Below are 17107 nucleotides of genomic sequence, written 5' to 3'. Positions count from 1 at the left end.
CGGAGACTTGTGTCGCGTTCATTTCATTTTTACGATAAGTACGAACTTATGTCTGATTTGAAAGCGCTTTCGAACCCCGTTGCAAGTTCTATTTGTCTTATTTCTATTTGTAAGACCGGTAACCCAAATACCGTTATAGTTTGCAATTTAAAAGTCTATCTTTGCCGTGATTCGAGAGTAGTTCTTAACTATAAACTCATAATATAGTAAATATGCAAAACAATTTGAACACGGCATAAATATCTAAACTGTGTAATACATGTATAGTCTTATGCATACATGTCCTTCAAAGTGTACTAGACATGCAGCTTTACATGACTGGTTGGAAATGTAACCGCATATATCGTGCAGAATATACAACAGAATATGCGTCCGTATTATTAACGTAAATATTCAACATTCATAACATCGTGGCTGTATATCGTTTTGACATCGATTGTTTATGACAAATAAATACCGTTAATTTTGCATGTAAAATTACACCGAGGCCTATCGTGTCGCACGACTATCGTGGCACACGATAGCGACTGCTACACCGAGTTATTTATCGTGGCAATATCGTGGCGTTATCGTGGCAATTTTCAACAAAAAACGACACGATAATTGTGTTTCATAAAGCGTCGCGGCGGGCGTACTGTAGTAGTGTTATTATCCTAGTCTAATACTGTGCCGATGTGCCGATGTATGTAAAAAAAATCAATTGATGTAAAATAATTACGTGTAGTTGCTAAATGTAGGACTAACTTGAGTATTATTCTAAGTTTTGTTCTTGATTCATTTGAACCTTTTTTTATTTCAATATCTCCGATAAATACAAAGACAATACATGGTTTCTCTTTGCAAGTGACTGGCGATCACACAGTGTTACTACTAATAGAATAAAATAGAAGGCGTCTATTGATTGGACAATAAAAAAATAATTACGGGCTTTCAAAGTAGAATTTTTATGATTGGTTAATTTAGATGAAAACCAAAGTAGAATTCTTCCACGAAATTACGAGAGATATAGATATTTTCCCTGGAATTCAAAAACGTGTTTTGTATGGGCTGTACATATCTGACATGATTTAGTAATAAAAGCGGAGTTGATCATTAATAATACAATTAGTTTTATCGTGAAAGCAGACGATTTCTCTACAAATCAATCAAGAACAAAGAAGGGAGATAATTCTAATTTTACAATATATCACGTGCGATTGTCATTGTTCACAAAGTGCTTGACCTATTTTAGTTTCAACTAGTAATAACAACAAAAACAACGAAAATATTAAAATAATGTATTTAATCTTAAAGTTTAGTTTTTTACAATAATATATATTTAAAATGTGCCAGTTTGTAAGCAGAAGGGGGAAATAGTTGTTGTGTTGACGTTGTGTATTCATTCATTCGTCTGCTAATGCCAGACTACGGCAAGTTCAGTCATGTGAAAGTGACCGTAACTTGCCGTCAGAAGGTAAATATACCGATAATCGATATTTGAATTTCAATATCGATTATCGTATCGCTAAATAACTTCTACAGATTATCGATTATATCAATATTTTTGCACAACCTTACTTATTAAAGTGATATACATATTTCCTGTATGAGTGCATAGATTTTGGAGTATCACTGCTCATAAGGTTTTACTGTCCTTAGACTTTCAATGAATAATCAGAATGTTATCTTCAATTTCATTGATTCTCATTTGTTGAAAAGTGTGGTTGAATAGCAACAATAAAACCCTTTTGTTTAAGCACTTTCAGCGAATGAAATTCAAAAATATATGAAGGCGTGTCAATAAAACCCCTTTGTTTTAGTGGTTTCAGCAAATCATATCATGCATTATATGAAGGCGTGTCAATGTTCAGGTTGCAACAGTCTTGTTGTAAGAAACTAATTGAAAACTCACTATTGTAAATTTGTTGTATTCATAAACTTCATCATTATTTTATAAAATAAACCAGTTTAAAATCCAGTTTACTAATATACATGTACATTTTTTATGGCAGGCTGACATCAAGCCCCAGACAGATGGTTGTAATGGTTTAAAATATAATCTCACTGCTGATATAATAGAATCTATTTTTAAAACATATCCTATGGGTAAGTATTTGGCTTCAAGTATATAACTTCCAGCAACTTCATTAATATTTACACAGAATTACTCTCTCTCTCTGAAATGAATCAAGAAAAATTGACTTACCTTTGATTGAAAGATATAATATTATGTCAGTTTTGATATACAGATTCATTTTTGTTCATCATCGAGATTGATCATGTCTAAAACAGCAAAATGTTTTGTTAGTTTAATAGGCATCAAGTGGTGATCGATTGTTAACAAAAAGGCGTCTTTTATCTTTTGTTGACAAAAAGCACAGTCCACATATTATTTCAGACTTACTGATAATTTACCATATTGGAGGCAAAAGAATTCCTTAAAGATACATTGTTCCGAAAGTATTTTTCGGGTGGTTATTTCCAATAATAGTATGGCAAATTTGGTATACATGTATATAGAAAGTATAGAGACACCCAATCTTACTAGAAAAATACTGGATTATCTGAAAAACACCCATGGGGCAAGCACTGGGCAAAAATATCAGGGTATTAATAACTGGCAACCTGACTGTTGTCTGCAAGCTTATTGTGTGCTAGCTTGACTGAGGGGCCGTTTTTTTTTTTATTTCTTCATCAAATGGTTAGGCAGTGTTGGGAACATTGAGGGGTGTCAACATACGAAAGACTGTGCAATTAAACGACGGAAAAAGAAGTTGACAGAAAATTTACTTAGGCCTCAATATGTATGGTAAATGGACAGTAAGTAATGAAAAATACATTCTGATAAATGGATGCCTCTAACATCAGTTTATTTATAGCTTGAGGAATCTCCCTGCGTATACAAAGGTTTGAGAGGGATTTGGAGCAAATTTTTGACAGATTAATTAGTTTGAATAAGTTTTTAGTCTAGCTCAGTTAAATCTACCTCAAGCCAGGTTCTCATAAAATATACAAACTACAGCATGGCTGAGAAACATTACTTCACATGTATGGGAAATTAAGATACTTTTCTACAGATAAGCAGAAAATAGCTATTTGGTAAAACACTGGCCCAATCTAGTTCAGATAGATTGAATCTGTTGCAATGCTTATTTCGCTTTGGAAATTTGAATTCTTTTCTTAAAGTTTGTGTAAAAAGGTAAAAGTATTTATGAAAAAGTGATGTCTTAATTATTATCATTTGTTGATTAATTGTTTTAGTTAAAAAGAAACATGCCGAGTCTGTACCCCATCAACTATCAGAGAGTGAATTTTGGACACGGTTTTTCCAGTCACATTATTTTCACAGAGATAGAAGTAACCTGAGCAGTAAAGATTTATTCTCTGATTGTGCTAAAAATGATGAAGACGGTAATTATGTACAATATATAGGAATGGATTAATTTATTGCACTTGAACTGTGATAGATTCAATTCAAATTTTTTAAGCCCTTGGGGTTTATTATACTGCTGTTGTTGGGACTCACTTATAGTCTCCTATATATTTGACAGAAGATCATGTTGATCTCGCCTTATACTGGAACCCACTTTGGGTGGGGGGGCTTATTAAAAAAAAAAAAATGGTAAAAGCATGTCTAAGAATTGCATCTTGCTATGGTAACCAGTAACCTTTGTGAAGTATGTATTTATCAGCAGTTCATTCTAATACACTAAACCTCGCATAAGTCGGATTCGTATAAGTCAGATCTTTGCTCAACTCGGATCAAAATTTTTGGTTCATTTGATCTAATTCCAGCTTTTATTCTTTGTCTAAGTCGGATCGGCATTATGTTCAGAATTTAACTGTCTGTTTCGTCCCGATGGTCTAAAACGCGATTAGGTATTTCATGCACAGGGCCTCAAAATACTTTCCTCTATCATTTTGACTCAAATCAGCCTATTTGACGCGACACAGTAATAGAATTTTCCCGGAAAATTCGAAACTCGCTGTCTGCTGTACGAGACACTTTCCGGGAAAATTTAGGACATTTTTCAAAGATGGCGACATAACGGAAGTTATCTACTCGCACTAAAATGGAAGTTATCTACTCGCACATTCGAACAAAAGCTAGAAATGTGCCTTTGAATCAATTATTATACGGCTCTTGCAGTTTATTTCTAATCGAGCTGAGAATGAATTTCGGTCTTCGGTTAACACATATCTTCGCTTAACTCGGATAAAATTGGTCAGTCCACTTAGATCCGACTACTGTAGTAAGTGCAGGAGAACCGCACTACACACAAAGCACAACCAATAAGACAAACCTGCGGAGAAGACAAACTACGCAGACATGGAAGAAATAAACAACAAGTGAATGGATAAGGGATGTAATATTTGTTTACCGAGGGCCTAATGTTTAGAGAAGCTTAATTACATTGTATGCCTTTATTACGCTTTCAGCTTATTGTAAAATATGTTTATTAGTTTTGGATAAAAAATAAATATTTTACAGGCTTCTATTTTAGCATTGGCACAAATTGTAAAGGCCAAATCTGTTGATCTGATATGTTAGTTTGGTAGTACTGGAAAATGTTATTTTTATGCACCTGCCTATGGCATGATCTTCAGGTACTTCATTTGTTAACTACTTTAAGAAGAGTTCTCACTTGGCAGCCTTGGATAAAGGATATTATGTATATTGATATACATTGAAATGTTGATCACAAATTTTTCTGTTTCTAGAAATGAAAGTAGAAATGTCAAAAAAAGTATGCAATCCATTGATGGACTTGACTTTAATATCTGATAATTCTTTTGGAGAGGTAAGTGTCAAAGCTTTATGTGTCCACATTGAATGTGGATTTATATTGTCATCATCTCATCTGTTATCTGTTGCCTGTTGGTCCATTTATATTTCTTGTTAGTACTCAGTTTAAGTGAAAACCGTAGTTCACATAATATGGTAGCATTGTTCAGTTTATTGATGATTGTAGATGTTGGTATGGCTAGTGGTTCAGAAAGACCCTTTATGATTTTTCAGCAATTTCTTCTGAGAAACACCTAAAACCTAGCAAGAACTGCGATCAAATTGTATTCCTTTCCATATTCTACTAGAAATCCCCCGCCCCCTGACAAACAAAATCAAAGGAAAAGGCCCAAATATTGCAAAATCTGAACCATATCAGCATAAAATGACATAAAGAAGACATTTTCACTATAATCATTCTGGAGCACATCAAAGTGCATCATCTATTTTCAGGGGCATGCATCCCCGGGATCCTCATGGTTTTCCCACAAATGAAAATAAGGCCTGCTGGTGTAAACAATACTCATTTCATTTCATATTTTAAATACTTCACTTCAATAAAATCTAACATAATTCTATCACATTGGGAAAAATAACCTGAAAGTATTTCTGACTAATTAATAAGGTTGTTTTCAATTATATTTTGTGATTTTTAAGATAGGTAATGCTACATCTTGTTTTTTATGTTGTAGGAATATAGAGTTCTATCAGAAGATACAAAAAAATCATCAAATGCAATTAATTTATCAATGATTCGTCGATTCAACCATCATTCTACTATGGTGCTTAAAGCTTGTGAAAACAATTCTCAAACAAATTCATCTTGTGATAACAATGGTGATAGTAAAAGTGACAATTCCATACAGGGTAATGGTGTTGAAAGTGCTAATAGTAGTAACAATAATAATATAAATGGACACATATCTGATGTTATTGCGTCTACTAGTTCAAGTTCTGCAGAGGATCCCCCAAGAAAAAAGGTATAATTGTTTCTGAGCTGCTTTGTATTCAGTATTGTTTTTTCCTCTGTTTTTGTGGTAAATAAAGAGGACATATACCCTAACTTTGTAGTCAATACACCTCAAATCTTTCAAACACTTAAACTGTTTCTCACTATAACATAGACCATTTAGTTTTAGGCTACCTGGCTTTTTTAATACATTTCACCGATATGGTTACTTGTATATGTATAGGTAATTTTCTACTTCAATATGCTTACATTCATATTTCATGTGGCATATAGCAGATTATGACTTGTACTAGTATTACACAATGTTTTTTGGGTTATATTCCTCCTGATTGTTAGTTTTAATTTTTATATGCCCACATTTTCATGTGGACGTATATTGTTGTCGCCCCTGTCCTTCCGTCCACAATTGTTTTGGACGCTCTACAGGTCACAATTTTTGTCTGATTTCAACGAAACTTGAAATATAGGTTTATCACCCTAAGATCTCGGTTTCTTTCGATATTGGCATTTAGCTTGTGGACCCTATAGATGTCACAATTTTTATCTCATTTTGTTGAAATTTGAAATGTAAGTTTATAACCCAAAGATCTTGGTTCCTTTCGATATTCGCGCATATCGGACCGTAACTTCCTGAATTATGGCTCCTGATTGTACGAAAAATCACATGTTTTTTAGCTTGTGGATCCTATGGAGGTCACCACTTTATTCCGATTTAAAAAAACGTTTGAATATATCACCATTACACCTTAATGACAGTTGAGTTTGAATTTCGTGAAAATTGGACCAAAACTGCCAGACAAAATGGCCGCCCCTCGTATAACGCAAATGGTGTAAATATGTGGCATATCAAGGTTGTAGACCCTCTAGAGGCCACAATTTTATTCCGATTTTGATGCAGCTTTAAATTTATGCTTATATCACAAAGGTCTTGGTTCTTTTCCAGGTTCGTGCTTATAGCATCGTAACTTCCTGAATTATGGCCCTTGATCGTATGAAAAATTGCGTTTTAAGCTTGTGGTCCCTCTAGAGTTAACAATTTTTATCCAATTTAAAAAACAAAATGGCCGCCCCTCACATGAAATCCGTGTAAAAATATGGTATATCAAGGTTGTGGACCCTCTAGAGCTCACAATTGTGGTCCGATTTTGATAAAACTTGAAATACATGTTTATACCCCAAAGATCTTGTTTCCTTTTGATATTTGCGCATATTGGATCGTAACTTCCTGAATTATGGCCCTTGACTGTACGAAATTTGTGTTTTAGCTTGTGGTTCCTCTAGAGGTCACAATTATTATCCGATTAAAAAAAAAACGTGTGAATATATCACCGTTACACCGTAATAATGATTGAGTTCGAATTTTGTGAAAATCAGACCAAAACTGCCGGACAAAATGGCCGCCCCTCGAACGCAAACAGTGTAAAAATATGGTATTTTAAGGTTGTGGACTCTCTAGAGGTCACAATTTTGATCCGATTTTAATGAAACTTGAAATGCATGTTTATAACCCAAAGATCTTGCACATATCTAATCCTACCTTCCAGAATTATGGCCCTTGATGTTAAGAAAAATCGCTTTTTGTTTGGCTTGTTCTCCTTCTCTTGAAAAACTTGGGCCTATCACAGGCGTGGGACTGTACAGTGCAGTGGACGCTTATGGCTAGCCCCCCGGATCCATTCACTTAATCTGATATGTACATGTACGTTTGTTTCTTCTTTCTGCATATTGTGTCTTGTCCATAGATTTGTTTTGTGTAGGAGGTCGGGTGTTTTCGATCCCTGCATTGGCTGAGAAAGTTCATCCCGATTTCCCGGCGTGGTTCCCCTTGCCAGTGATGCAGGACGGAGGGCCTGACAAGAACAGCTGTCTAGTCGAGGTCCCGTGTAAACATTGGCATGCACGTAAAAGATCCCTTGACAGTTGGAATTCGATATAAGACTAGGCCATAGTGCTGCTGTCCGGCAAAATTTCCCTCATAGTACATTGTATGCCCGTCTTCATTAGCAGAACAGTAGGACGTTAAACCCCATTTCATTTCATTTCCCTTGTTTTGTGTAATTGCGTGTGGTGCAGTCCCCCTGCACTTACTATTAGGATAGTCATTCTTTATAATATATTCAAATGTAATTGAAGATTTTCCATTTAACAGAGATTTTTAGAGATTGTTTTATGTTAATTTTTCTTTTGCTTTGTATTGTGTTTAATAGTATAAGTATCTTTCAAAAAGAAATAGTATGATAAATTTTTATGGGCGCTGATTTAAATTTCAAAAGAAATAAAGTAGCAATAATAAATTCTCCTTATGTTCAAACATGCTACAGTTTTTCAATATGATAGGTCAAATAAATGTTGCCATTTAAAATTTTCCTCTAATAAGTTAATCCTGATGAGCAGATTGCTAACTGGTCTGCTTTGGATTTGCTTCGATGGACGAGCGTACAAGTGGAAGCTACACAAGAGCTTGTTGTGATATTAAGAATCATTTTAACTATCAATGTTTCATCTGCCCGTTGCGACAAAGTTCCACTCAAAATGTATCCACAATCTACAATGAGCCAAGAAAGACTGAATAACCTAGGAATACTGTTAGTTGAGAGGGATTTCAATATAGATTTGAATACTGTTATTGTAAAATATTAACATATTAGAATCAGTCCCTTTAAAAATTATTTGAATATACTAGCATTACATGCATTTTACAGTTGCTTGTGGGTGTGGATGGGTAGAGTGGGTGCTGCTAGTGGTCCACAGTTTAGTGAGCACAATACTTGCCTTGCCCTAGGTGCTGGCTACTTATGCCACACAACTGGCTGTGCATGACTAACCCAGATGTCCCAGGTTCGATCTCGGCGCTGGTTGGAAGTTCTTCGAGATTTGTTTGAAGGAAGTCGTTGGCATGCTTATAAATGAACCCTTGACAGATGGAATCCGATGAGTGTAGACAGAAACTTTGCTGTCTGGGCAAATTTTTCCTCATAGCATACTGCATGACATGTGACTATCTTCATTAGTCATCTACATAAACCCTAACAAAGGCAGATAGTTGGATTCCATGCAGAATTGCAATTAAACAAGTAGTATGGTATCAATGATATACTTTGCCAAGTAGATCAATTAATCCATCTTTAAACATATTGATAGATAGAATTATGATATAGAATTAAATTTTATAAGAATCAATTGATCTAGATCATTTACATATATCTTAAAGAGTCAAAATATGTACTATTTAATGGAAAGACCAGGTGTTCTTCATGAATAGTGGACTGGCTTGTACCAAACGAATAGTTATTACTTATTTATCCAAGATGTATAAAATTAGTGGTGTGACAATCAATAGAAACCAATGTAACCTTAAATTTGTTTGATAACTTAATCTTTAGAAGTTAAAATGGTCTTAAACTCGATAGTTAATCTTATCTTGAAATATTGGGATTGAAGGTGACCGATATTTAATTTTTGGTGTAATTTGCATATTTTTAGGATGTACTTTTATTTGCAGACAACAGCTCAAATTTATTTAAATTCTAATTTTATATCCACAGAAAAAAATCCAGGAAAAATTAGAATTGGTAGATTTACATAATGAATCTAAGTCTGATTCAGTGAATTTAAGATTGGAAAAAATGGAGCGGTATCTTCATGGTCCAACTCCTATTACAGCAGTGAAATATACAACAAGCAGAGCTGTACTAGAGGCGTCAGAGTCTGTACATAATGATGTAGAACAGTGGTCAACAGATCTGTCCAATGTAGATATATTATAATTTAGTTTACATCTGGAACTGTAAACCTTGATGGTGAAATGAAATAGACTTAAATCATATTTTAACAATCGTCGAAAAAACAGATTTGCACTTCACAGAAAAGTCATATATTTCATTTAGATTATTCTGTTTGTTTGTACATGATAAGCTGATGCTGATAATTTCAGTGTTTATTTTTGATTGTTTCATTTTTTGCAAAATTTAATATTTTCTGACTTTCAGATATTATCAGGGAGTAGTGCTGTTAGTGTTTTAGGAGAATTGTCACCAGGTGGGGTACTTATGCAAGGTACCAGTCATCAACAATTACATCGTAAGATCAATGATTTAATTATTTAGTTACTAGCCACTTACTTTCAAAGACTTGTTAAGATTATTGCTATCATTTGTTATGAGGGCTGGCTGAAAGGTTCTAAGTCTGAAAAGAATAGATAGAAGAATTGGGTTGAAACAGACTTTTGCCACCACCAAAAGGCAACAACAATCATTGAATGAATCATAGACATAAGAACTGCAACTGTTGTGTTATTATTGTCTTTGTACCAGACCTTGTGAACCTGGCTATAGGGCAATCATCAAGTACCTGCAACTAACCCCCAACGGCCAATACAGATACATGCCAACAAGGTCTCCACTTTAGAGAATGATGCCTCTTTCTTTTCCGCAGTAAAGAAGTGGGCTGCAAAATTTAAGCATGGCAGAGAGAGACTATCAATGGAAGATATTATGCTGGCCCACTGAGACAGTTGCATGAAGCTATCAAAGCTAAGCGACGAAAATGAAATGAAATGTGGTTTTAACGTCATCGTGTTCTGCGCTAAGCGACGAGGAATGCTGACTAAAGGCATCCTGTTCCACCAAGACAATGCTCCAGTTTATAAACGATGATTGCCATGTCAGCAATCCATGATTGTGGCTTTGAACTCATTGACCATCCACCTCCCTCACCCGATTTGGCCTTGTATCATCGTTGGCAAAAGTGTGTACACCTCATAGGGGACTGTGTAGAAAAATAAATGGAAACCATCGACTTTGTACAGGTCTTTCACAGATAGGCTTAGAACTTCTTAGCTAGCCCTCGTATTTACTTGTAAATGGACCACTTACTTTTCATTTTTAAGTCACTTACTTTTCCCACAGCTAATAGCTAGCTATATAATTGATTTTTTCTTTGACACTTGTAAGGCAAAATGTAAATTTCAACATTGGCCCTTTCATCTAAGAGCTTCATTTGTGATTTCAGCTAGTGGAAAAGCTCTTCAGATATTGCAAAATTTTGAAAAATATATTGCTGTTGTGTTTAACTCTTGCTGTTTCTATTTTAGAAATGATACCTAAAGAAATTCAACAAGAGATACAACAACAGTATTCTGCCTTATGTGAACTTTTGCGTCATTTTTGGAACTGCTTTCCTGTTTCCTCAAAATTTTTAGAAGAAAAGGTATGTTTCATGTTATCAAACAGTTATATTGGTACTCATCTAATGATCTATACATATTAGTGTCAACTAAACGGGGATCACGGTGGCAGCTAAGGGGGCAAAACGCTGGCTCGCTAGCCTGGAGGTTGGGTGTTCGATCACTGCATTGGCCGAGAAAAGTTCATCCAGATTTTCCGGTGTGGTTCTCCCTTGTTACTGTTGCTTCAGATTGATCATTTCTTCATTACAATTAGTAGAATTGACAGTAGGGTAGGGTTATGTAAAAGGGGAATCATGGTGGCTAAGTGGGCAAAACGCTGGTTCACTAGCCTGGAGGTCGGGTGTTCGATCCCTGCATTGGCCGAGAAAAGTTCATCCAGATTTTCCGGTATGGTTCCCCCTTATCAGTGATGCAGGAAAGAGGGCCTGGCAAGGACAGTCTAGTCGTTCGGATGGGACAAAAAACTGAGGTCCTGTGTAGACATTGGCGTGCACGTAAAAGATTCCTTGACAGTTGGAATTCGATACAAGAGTAGGCCATAGTGCCGCTGTCCGGACGTTAAACCCCATTTCATTTCATTTCATTTGTATTTACAGCCCACTGGGTATTATTTGGAACATCCTTGTCTCTTAGTTAGATAGTGATGGTCTTATTTGGTTGATATTATTTTCTCAAATGATGTCACTATCAGATACGTGTGTTTGCTTCGATGTTTGTGGTGCACAGGCAATTTTATACTGTCAATTGTTTTGATATCACCCATTAGGTGAGCTGAAAAATTACATGTACTGCTCAAGATGGTATCTAACCTAGGGTTTTTGATTTAAATCTCTACTGCATTGGTGCTTTAATTTTTATAATACTGCATTTCATTTCAGGTGGTGAAAATGAGAGCAACCTTAGAAAGATTTCAACTCGCTAAATTAAATCCATTAAAAGATAAACTCAACGAACATCATTATAATATAAATGTAAGTTATGTGTATGAAAATAAATATTGACTGTGATACTGTAGTAACTGCATTAAGGAACTGTGGTAATGACTAACATCGTGGGCTGAGAAGAACTATCGGAAATACAAGTATCAGTCGAAATTTATCCCATTCCATCCTTTAAAATCAGCTACTTGTACCTGTGCAAGGTTAATTTTTTTTTTTAAACAATATTTTATTTAATAAACACAAAAACATTATATTTAAAGTGATATTTGAGGGTTCTCTCAAAGTTATCAAGCAAATGATGATGAATATAAGATACAAAACTCTTGCCTTTAGTCTTATTCATTAAAGACTCCACCGAATTCTGTCAGGAACTATATCGCCAAGACAACCCCAAGGTAGTGGTATCATACGATGTAGATTTATTCACTACTATTTTTCATGATTTAGCTTAGTATTAGTAGAAGAACTTAAGATTGGACAACCTACCTGAACCACTCGACAGCACACTCACCAACAACGACCTAATAGACCTTACCAAATCATGCATTCAAGCAACCTACTTCACCTGGGGGGGATGATTTTTATCAACAAATCCAGTACAGTTGATGACAGAATAGATGAACTAACCACCTTATTACAGCATCTTAACCAACAGAAACAGAAATTAGTGACACCCTTCCATTCCTCCTTGATGTAAGTGGGTAAGACGTTGGCTCGCTGCATTGGCCGAGAAAGTTCATCCAGATTTTCCGGTGTGATTCCCCCTTGTCAGTGATGCAGGACGAAGGACCTGACAAGGACAGCTGTCTAACCATTCAGATGGAACGAAAAACCAATGTCCAGTGTACACATTGGCATGCAAGTAAAAGATCCCTTGGCAGTTGGAATTCAGTGTAAGAGTAGGCAGTAGCGCCGCTGTCCGGGCAAAATTTCCCTCATAGCACACTGTATGGCATAAGCCTGTCTTCTCATTAGCCCAGTTCGGAGCAGAACAGTAGGACGTAAAACTCCATTTCATTTCATTTCATTTTGATGTAAAAGTAGAGAGGGAAAATGGCACCCTGAAAACCAGTGTATGTATACAGAAAACCAACTCACACAGACAAGTATGTACACTTCAAATCTAACCCACCAGTCAGTATTACAAGAACAACTTAATCATCCTTGGTGAAACGAACAAAAAGACTTTCAACGCCTGAGAAACTAGAAGAGATGACCCACCTAAGAGAAGTTTTTACCACCTTCCATGACTATCCACCCAACTAAGTTAGTAGAACACCGAACGTAAAGCATAAACCAAAACAATCGACCCCGAAACACCAACCCAAATCATCTACCGACAAATTCCAAAACACAAGATCAAGATAGTAAGAAAAGAAAAAGAAATTATTAATCCACCATCATGACAAAATGGAAAGGAAAATATGGGAAGCCATCAGCATAAAAAAAATGCTACAAACCCGCATTAAATAGAGATGAAGGCATCTATCTACCAAGTGCTTATGTGTTATGACTCTATAATCTCAGAAAAAGTAATATATATCATATTACGTGTCAGATATACATATGTGCTCATAAGTTTACTTTTAATGATTGCTAAATATTTACATAAACTGAATAATAGGACATTAATTGACATGACAACTTTATTAATAAACTGTTAATCACAATAGTAGCCTAGTATCCCTTCTGTGTATTTGTGCTTATAAATTAATTAAAACTGTGACATTACTGAATATAGTTTCCTTATCTTTATTAACTCTGGTCTATAAATTCACTGAATCTGATTATGTGGTTTCCTTTTGAATAATTTACTATTAGATGTAATTTATTTTGCATATGTTTTTATAAATTCCCTTTATTCAAATGGTTTCCCCAAGTGATTATTGGCTAATTAATTGTTACTTGTTTTTTGTATATAATCTGTATATTATATTCATCATTATTTGCTTGAAAACTTTGAGAGAACCCTCAATGAAATGCCGCTTTTTGTGACAATTGCTAAATGCCGCTTAAACAAAATGTTTTATTCACAGAAAAGGATTGAGGAACGGGCTAGGACTATATTACCCATTTCCCAGAATAAAGATAAAGCTGTGATCTATTTCCCAGAATAAAGATAATAAAGCTGTGATCTTTCAATTTCTGAAGTATAAAGCCGGCTATTTCTTTAATGCTTTCAGTTAATGGGTCATCTAGAAGATATGTTAATGGCTGCTTATTCTAAATTTGAAACGTGGCAGTTGAAAAAGAAATCAAAGAGATGACATAAACTTTATAAAAATTACTGTGAAGAAATACGCCAAATTTGTGATGGAGAATGTGTGCTAGCTATGTGAACACCACTCCCCAAAACTAGTACTTATGTTTCAAATTTGAAAGTGGACTGGTGAGTTATTGAATTGAATAAAATAAAGTCAAATGAGATATTAAAATGGTCTAAAATGTTTTAGTTGCTTTGTGATTCACCACACTTCAAGGGCTGTTTCTTGAAACAAATGAAAAACAAGAGTACAAAAATATGATTCTGGTTCTCAGAAAATCCTTTCTAAAAGATCCTCTGTGAAACATGATATTTCAAGGCTCTGTTGGGGGAAATTTGTTGCTGCTGTAATTAATGAAACATTTTTTGAAATAAAACCATGTGACTGGCAGGTGTATGACTTAAATATATGGCTAATGTTAACAATTGGCTTACAAACCCCTAAAAACTTGCGGCTCCAAACACAAGGATTCAAACATAAGATTGTTTTGTTTTGTGTTTCTTGTTTTTTTGTGTTCCTGTTCCAAGCTGAAGATCACATAGCCAGCTCATTCACTCTTCAAAGAAAAGACAGCTTCAAAGAATAGATAGTGGTGGTGACTGCATATCTCTCCTTCCCAGCAGAAAATTACACTGAAATCCTGTGATTCTTGTCTTTCTTCTCCTGTAACCCATTAACATTAACATGAACATGAATGATGAAGTAAACAATATCTGTCTGAAAAAAGGGTAGTCCCATATTTCATGGACAACAGTGTGTCTGAAAATTCGAAATATTGAGTTCTTTAGAAAATGTTCACCCACAATGTTCAATGGCTATTATTTGGTTTTGTTAATGGGAGAGAGAGAGAAGCCTGGGAGGGGGCAATTTGTGGAATAATACCATTAATATGATTTATCTGTCAATTTTGATACCAAGCAAATGCAGAAACTTTGATAGGGTAGGTTATATTTCTTCCAAAGAGTATCCCAAGAATATCAATGTTTTAGATATTTCCTATAACCAAGGAAGAAGATCACCAATAATGCTATGCATTAAGTCGGGTGTGGGGGGTCGCCCAGACAGGGGCGCTACGGCCTCGATTTCCCTGCTGGGGATCTTTCACGTGCTATAATATGCTAATTCCATGAAATTGATGAATATAGAATCACATAGTCGCAGCTCAGAACTATCTACTTCGATTAAATTGTTTAAGTGGCATTTAGTATCTGGATGAGAATAACACATGGCACAATTAATGAATTATATGGCATACAACTTATAAGTTACTTTCTTTCGGGAGAACCCTCGTCGAAACGTCGCTGAAATAATTATAAAATAAACCACACTTCGACTTTCGAGAAACGACGAACGATCTGTCACACACACGCACAGATTAAATAAACCTCATCAATCAATTTTATTAAATGTAAGACAGTAAGTATACTTCTCAAAATTCTCCAAGTTTAAGTGTTTTCGACAAAAATCATCGTTTTAGTTTTATCTTACAACTGCGGGAGATTATGCGCCGTGCAGATTTATAAATTGAAATACGAAGAATGGATTATTGATTTGATGTTTATTCCGCCATTCCATCCTCACAACGAGGCTCTCAGTATTCGATCATCCAGAGAAAACAATGTTGTGATTATCAAATAGAAGATATATATAACATTAGGAATTAAAATGTTGGTCAACCACCTCAGTGTCTGTTCTCAACAGCGTCTGTTCTCACGCGGAGCTATATGTATAGGTAATTGTAGACAGACAGCGTAAGCTTGGCATAATAATTATCTGTGTCTATTTCCCTATTTGCTTGGACAAGAAACCTAATCATGACCTAATTCATGACGTACATGTACCAAAATGACGCAAAACAATTCAACAACACTGTTATTATAGTTTTATTATAGACTTCAACAGCTAGCACGATCAAGACTATGACAAGACTACTCATATAAAATCGTATTGAAAAAATAAACCTGTGCCCTATAAAGTCGACTTTAAAAAAAAAAAAAAAAAAAAAAAAAAATATAGACAATGAAGCTGTGAAAGCTGCATGTACATGTATTTTATTTCTCAATCCATTATTACGTATACAATTCACTTAACCTTTATTGTCTATTCTGTCTAAAACAATTCTATGTAATAATTAGCTAATGTACTCGAATAATATAGAAAATCTTTGTGAGGAGCGCTTTTAAAATCATAACCTAGGTTGGCTAAATTAATCCATCTCTAACTCCCGCCTTCACTGCTTTGAAAGTCGGTATAACACAATATTTAAGGTTAATTATAAAAGTTTTAGACGATAGGTATTATCTTTTTCCATTGGCACGTCTTTGTTCTTAATTTTTGGAGGGGTGGGATATATCTTCAGTACCACAAGAATGTCTCAATGAGGATACTCTTACCGTTATCAAGCAATGATACAATCAAACATGTTACAGAAGGTTATATACAAGTGGATAACAATAAACTAATTAAGAGTTTAAATCAGAAGCCATTAAAGTTAAACCTAATACCTATGAAACTATTATTAATCAATAAGAAACCCTTAATAAGGGAGGGAAATACACAATTATACTAAAACAACAGTTGTTACTAATAATCCCTTAATCTTCATTATGAGTATTAAAGCAGTATTATAATATTTATTATTAAAGGATTTGGGACATTTGTAATGAACGACAATGCTTCTTGAGTATCATAAACAATGGAACACGTACTTTAAACACAAAACCATGTAGTAGAACCCAATATCCTATTAATTAAAGTGACGCTCCGTCGAGAGTTATTCCGTTTCAAAGACACTATCACACTTAAAACATATCCTATCGTCGAAGATGGCCTATAATAACTGTAAGTAAATAACATCCATCTATACTAAGAATGAATTAGTTAACAGTTCAAGATCAACGAGTCATACGCGTGAGGTAGGTATATTCCAGTATCCCGGTTGAGTTCTGGCTGGTTTCTTCTGATGTGAATCGCTTCAAG

The 17107-nt window shown here is 34.9% G+C and overlaps 1 protein-coding gene across 4 annotated transcripts in view; it reads left to right on the top strand.

Moving 5' to 3' along the window:
- The window catches only part of LOC126823434 (general transcription factor IIH subunit 1), a 34369-nt gene extending 20056 nt beyond the window's left edge, over positions 1-14313 (top strand). For all 4 annotated transcript variants that reach the window (XM_050552282.2, XM_050552280.2, XM_050552281.2 and 1 more), the window contains exons 6-14: positions 1992-2085; positions 3241-3390; positions 4702-4781; positions 5458-5745; positions 9281-9487; positions 9725-9815; positions 10828-10943; positions 11802-11894; positions 14048-14313. In XM_050552282.2, coding sequence (XP_050408239.1) covers positions 1992-2085; positions 3241-3390; positions 4702-4781; positions 5458-5745; positions 9281-9487; positions 9725-9815; positions 10828-10943; positions 11802-11894; positions 14048-14131 — 1203 coding nt within the window. In that variant the 3' untranslated portion in view covers positions 14132-14313. The remainder of the gene's footprint in view (positions 1-1991; positions 2086-3240; positions 3391-4701; positions 4782-5457; positions 5746-9280; positions 9488-9724; positions 9816-10827; positions 10944-11801; positions 11895-14047) is intronic.
- Positions 14314-17107: the final 2794 nt, after the last annotated feature.

The sequence above is a fragment of the Patella vulgata genome, chromosome 6 (genome assembly GCF_932274485.2).
Source record: "Patella vulgata chromosome 6, xgPatVulg1.2, whole genome shotgun sequence".
In the NCBI taxonomy this organism is placed as follows: domain Eukaryota; kingdom Metazoa; phylum Mollusca; class Gastropoda; family Patellidae; genus Patella; species Patella vulgata.
The sequence above is the reverse complement of the archived record's forward strand: the minus strand, read 5'-3'. Positions and strand labels throughout refer to the sequence as shown.